This window comes from Sodiomyces alcalophilus, assembly GCF_042370955.1.
Source record: "Sodiomyces alcalophilus JCM 7366 unplaced genomic scaffold ACRALscaffold_3, whole genome shotgun sequence".
In the NCBI taxonomy this organism is placed as follows: domain Eukaryota; kingdom Fungi; phylum Ascomycota; class Sordariomycetes; order Glomerellales; family Plectosphaerellaceae; genus Sodiomyces; species Sodiomyces alcalophilus.
The window spans coordinates 5,807,036-5,812,259 of record NW_027263534.1 but is presented as its reverse complement, the minus strand read 5'-3'; the positions used below and the strand labels follow the sequence as shown (position 1 = coordinate 5,812,259).

Below are 5,224 nucleotides of genomic sequence, written 5' to 3'. Positions count from 1 at the left end.
TGGTTAGGACGTGATTATACTTAACTTAAAAAAGGTAGGGAGTGCTAAAGAGTTAAATTAATTACTGGCCTCCTTATCCTAAGGGCGGCTATCTATCCTTTTTTATATATATACTAGCCAGCTCTACTCTAGTATAAGAGTCTAATCTGCCCGATTAGAGTCTATTCTGCCTAATCGATTACTATCTATTAGCTCGTGGCGATAGCTCGACTTATACCCTGGTGCCGACCACGTTATAGCTAGCGTTAAGTTAGGTCCCGGACCGGATACTCCGTAGTCGTCTATAATCCGCCCTAGTCTAGAACCCTATCATGACTCGTCACTATCCTGTACTTAGGTACCGGAGGTCCGGTACCCGATATTTAGTTTATCCTATACTTTAGAAGCTTCGCTTATTCCTTAAACCTGGGTTAAGGGACCGTCTAAAAGAGCAGAGAGTATATCTCTAGCTGCCTTTAGAGACTCCTCCTTCTGTTTTATAGAAGGATTTAATAGAAGGGGCTTTATAGCGTCTTTAATATATTTTCCTTTACTAGCAAAGTGAGTGTGTATTCGTATAGTCTAGCTTTAATAGTCTATGCTGTCCTAGAGCTTCCGGACTTAAATCTCTTTGCTAGTCTCTTATTAGGCTATTTTTAAGTAGTAGAACGATATTCTTCTTATTTATTTAGGTTAGAATTAACTAAGTTATTTAACGATTTGTTTTTATTATTTGCTTTATTGCTTTTTCTTTATTACGTTATCGATAAAGGATAGAAGCAAAGAATATTAGGCTAGAGGTCTGATATTAATTGGCCTAGATTCGAAACGTAGGTCTAAAAGTGGGTCTAAACGGTAAAGCTATTTATAGATTTCGTAGCGCGAAGAAAAGCGATGCTTATACTAAGCGAATAATAGGATTTCTATAGGCGGACTTTTTGCTAAAAGCTTATATACCACGTTACGATATCCTGTTATTATAGGCAGCGCGGTAGGTTAAGTGGCTTAATTATTATAGCTATTATTGGTGCAGCTATAATAACTATAAAGGTAGCTGCGTTTAATCTACGTATTCGTTGTTTTTCTTCTTTTTTAAAAAGTCCCTTTAGAAATAAAGGAATAGTATATCCGATTATAGCAAAGAGTCTTATTCCGCTCGTGTGGTTCTTTCCGGTCAGGAAGAGCTTGGTATAGCTCTTGGTAACCGTATTAGGAAGAATAAAGAGCTTTAAACCGTGGTATCGGTACGAACGGTTCGAATCGATTAGCGGTCTTTGGCAGATAAAGGGATTGCGTACGGTCGGAGACAAGGATCTGCGACCGGGGGAGAATAAAGGGACGGCCTGAATAGGCAAAGATGGCCTGAAAAGGCAGGAGTCTAGTAGAATGAAAGGGTAGAAAAGAGTAGATTTCCTTCTTTGCTAACCCGGGCTTATAACCTTTTAATAGATTAGGCTACGAGTAGTAGCCTGTACGCGCGGGAGACAGGAAAAAAATCAAGCAAATAACTGTTGAATTCGTAGATCCGTAGGATTACTGCTTGTTGCGCGAGCTTGAAGCTGCGTATAATAATATTAATATTGTGTGTGTAAAGAGCTGACTTCTGGGATTTCTTCCTGGATCCGGGGCTGGCAAAAGACCCCGAAAGATTGGGTGGCGACTGTTACGTTAACAGCCTAGGCGACGGTTATCACGCCACGTTAATAGCTTAAGTAATAACCAAGATATCGTGTTTGCGATACCTAGTGTATTTATATAATATATATTATAAGCCAAGTATATATACACGTATAATACGTATAGTATTATAGTATAGGTTACGCTGGTTATAAAGTAAACGTCTAGTTATATAGCTATAACCATATACTGTGTGTTTTAACTTAGATAGTATACTTATTATTATTATAATTATTATTTATTATAAGTATAATATCACCACCTTTAATTAACTTCAGGGGTCGTATTAGTTCCTATATAAAGAGCTTAAAAATAACATTATAATAGCCTATAATTATATAAAGTAATAATTATATTAGTATATACTTATATAGAAAAGATATTATTCTAAAACGGGAAATTAGTGGGTCTATGACCGAACTATAGTTGGAATAACCAAGTGGTATAGTCGGAATAACGGGTCTCTTACTATAACCTAATTATGTTACTTCTTATCGCTTCTTTCTTTTCCTTTTTTCTTTGGCTGTTTCTCTCCCTGGATTATGGTGAGACGGAGCGCTTGAATCCAACCCGATTTCCTATTGCCCTCCCTATAGCCGGTGCTGGGTGGGGAGACCACGATCACCCTGGCAACCCCTTTCCATTATGACTGAGCCCAGTGGGCAGGAGCACGTTTATGCAACGGTTGGTCTGCAGCCATGTCCACGCTTCGCATCTTCTCTGTTCCCAGTGGCATTATCCACGCGGTGTTCGACCAAATCCTATTCATGAGGGAACTAACCTGCCCTTGGGTTCAACGTAGATGCTCCTAAACGATGCATATCTCCCGGGTGCGTCTTTACATATATCCCCTTGATGCCGCGCAGCATATTTCACCGAATACTTATAGATGCGGCAGGAGCACTGGTGTTGGCCCATTCGTTGCGTGATGCTGGTACAGTTAAACAACTCGCCGTTCTTATAACTCCCGATTCAATAACGGCTGAGACAGCGACTCTGCTCAAGGTAACAAGTACCATTTTTGCGCTCCTCCTTGAACCTCGTTTTCGTGTTCGGTTTCTGCACCTCGTTATACTGAAAAAGTCGAACGTTACTAGACGGTCTATAATCATGTCATCCCGGTGCCAAGAATCCAAAACGCCCACTCAAATAACCTGCAGCTCATCAAACGCGCCGAGCTGGATTCCGCGTTTACCAAGATTAATCTATGGAGTCTGACTCAGTATTCCAAGATTGTTTACTTGGATGCTGACGTTGTCGCCTATAGAGCTCCCGACGAGCTGTTTGACATACCTGCCGCTTTCTCCGCTGCCCCCGACGTTGGCTGGCCTGACCTATTCAACACAGGTGTTATGGTCCTCTCTCCTAACCAGAACGATTATCGCGCTCTTGTGACTATGGCGGAAAAGGCGATATCCTTTGATGGAGCTGACCAGGGTCTCATCAACCTCCACTTCAGGAGCAATTACAACAGAATAAGCTTCACTTACAATGTGACACCAGCTTCACACTATCAGTATATTCCCGCCTACCGCCATTTCAAGTCTAGCATTAGCATGATCCATTTCATTGGACCAATGAAGCCCTGGCTTCAAGCGCGGGATATAAACGATGGGGACTCCGTTTTCAGCGAAATGCTTGGCCAGTGGTGGTCGGTCTATGACAGGCACTACCGAAACCCGGTACGCGCACGCGCAATTGGCCTTGGTTCTACCTCTTTCCTATGCTAATTGCCATTCCCAGACAAGCATAGTCGCTCCAACTAGTAGGCATGAACAGCGTCGTCACCGTCGCAATCCGCGCGGCAGCGATCATCACGACACAGAAGATGTTTCAGGGCAGTTGGTCCACATCGAAGCTGTAAAGCGCTGCGAATCGTTTGTGGAGGAACTATCTCACCTGCAACAGTGGCCATGTGACAAGGTGCCGGGACAGAAGGACAGCGAGCATTTACATGCTGGAGTTCAGAGTGCACCTCATATCTCACAATCACCTACGCCTGACGTTGAAAAAGACTTCGATCCTGACACTGGAAAACCGACGGGGTTTGCCCAGAAGGGCCAGAAGAAAGCCCTTCCCCGAGCAGTACGCACAGGTCACGCGCATGGGACAAGTCATCCCTTTCTAGAGACTTGGGATGCTCAGAGGTAAGCCCAAAATGCGCCGCCGACTTGGTTGTTACCGGGCAAATGTAACGCTGAATACTACTACTCCAGGCACCCACCACCACAGGATGCCAAGCCAGAGGCAATGAACTTCCCTACCCAGGTCTATGAGATGTCACGAGATCCCCGCCCCTTCATTCCGCCGGAGCGTTATCCAAGCCCACCCAAAAACATGTGGTACGAAGTGCCCAACGACAGGCCAGTGTCGGCGGAGCTCCAGCCCATATTCCCATGGGAAACTCGCCAGCCACGACCGTCCCGGGTATTCTCTAGCGAGCCAGCAAGGCCCTCCGCCCTAAGTACATCCAATCCACCTCCCAGTGTCCCGGGACTGGCGATGTCACCTCGGCCTCCCCTGTGTGCCGATAGTCTTTTTTCCAAGTCGATTAAGGCGGAACATGAGAACGAGCATTTTATGGAGCCAATTGTGCCAGCCGTCGTCCGCGACTCGCAGTCCTGGCATAGTTTCTCGCGGACCAATACGTTGGACGAGATTCCAGAATTTGGGCATTATGTGCGAGTTTTCCAAACACAGTGCCGCGCAGGTGTGGCTGATCTCTCGCCTGCAGGACGGGCAGGACAGCAGCAGGATCTCCGATTCACAAACGCAGCTTTCAGTCCTCAAAACCTTCCAGTCTCTCCCATCATGAACAGTCAGACGAGACACTACAGCCCGGGGGTACTCGATGCCGACAGCCAGAGGGGTCGGCAGCGGTCACCGGCGAATAATGGTGTTGTGCCCCAGTCCGACTGGATATGTGTGCATGGAAATGTATGGGCTCCTACAGATTGTTTTTGTGACCTGAATAATGTACTTCGGTTTCATAAAAGAAATCGTGGCACAATTCCAGAAACCGGGTATACGGTAGCCCGGGGGACCATCGGACGACATAGAGGAAGCAAGGAGGATGTATCAGAGGCTGTATACTATAAGGGATAAGGGCAGCCCAGAATAACTAGTGTTATATAAACAGTGTATAGAAAAATCCGTAGTAGATCTATTAATTTAGCTAACCCTATAAAACGATCTATTCTGCTAGAAAAGTCTGCCCTTAATCCTTCTTATAGCTGATTTATATTTAATTTCGAGCCTAACTAAGCTATTCTGTTTCTATTAATCTAGTCTATATAATATACCCTCTAAGTAGAAAATTACTTAGGAGTTACTTAGTTAACGCTATTTATAGGCGTCCTGTATTATATAGGCTAGCCTAAAGCAGGTCCGGAATGGGTTATTCCGGGCCCGAAAGTGGTATTAGATCTGTTATATAATTAAGGGTAGAATTTTACTACTATAATCAGAGTTTTATATAGAGTTAATTAAATTAATAGATTAATTGCTTATTTTACATAATTAAGTTATACGCTATTTATAATAATTAAGAGTCTTATTTACTTAAAAA

The 5,224-nt window shown here is 43.9% G+C and overlaps 1 protein-coding gene across 1 annotated transcript; it reads left to right on the top strand.

Moving 5' to 3' along the window:
• Window positions 1-2,199: 2,199 nt before the first annotated feature.
• On the top strand, window positions 2,200-4,859 carry ACRALDRAFT_1062809 (glycosyltransferase family 8 protein). The gene is made up of 5 exons (XM_071016673.1): window positions 2,200-2,486; window positions 2,555-2,661; window positions 2,754-3,338; window positions 3,400-3,803; window positions 3,873-4,859. Exons 1-5 carry the CDS (start codon window positions 2,459-2,461, stop codon window positions 4,759-4,761), a joined length of 2,013 nt encoding a protein of 670 aa, XP_070876205.1. The 5' UTR covers window positions 2,200-2,458; the 3' UTR covers window positions 4,762-4,859.
• Window positions 4,860-5,224: the final 365 nt, after the last annotated feature.

Excerpts from the sequence above, each read along its gene's own strand:
- ACRALDRAFT_1062809 (XM_071016673.1), top strand. The coding sequence starts at position 2,459 with ATGCTCCTAAACGATGCATATCTCCCGG. Across the intron at positions 3,339-3,399 it reads ACAGGCACTACCGAAACCCG|ACAAGCATAGTCGCTCCAAC; the intron begins GTACGCGCACGC and ends TGCCATTCCCAG. Across the intron at positions 3,804-3,872 it reads GAGACTTGGGATGCTCAGAG|GCACCCACCACCACAGGATG; the intron begins GTAAGCCCAAAA and ends CTACTACTCCAG.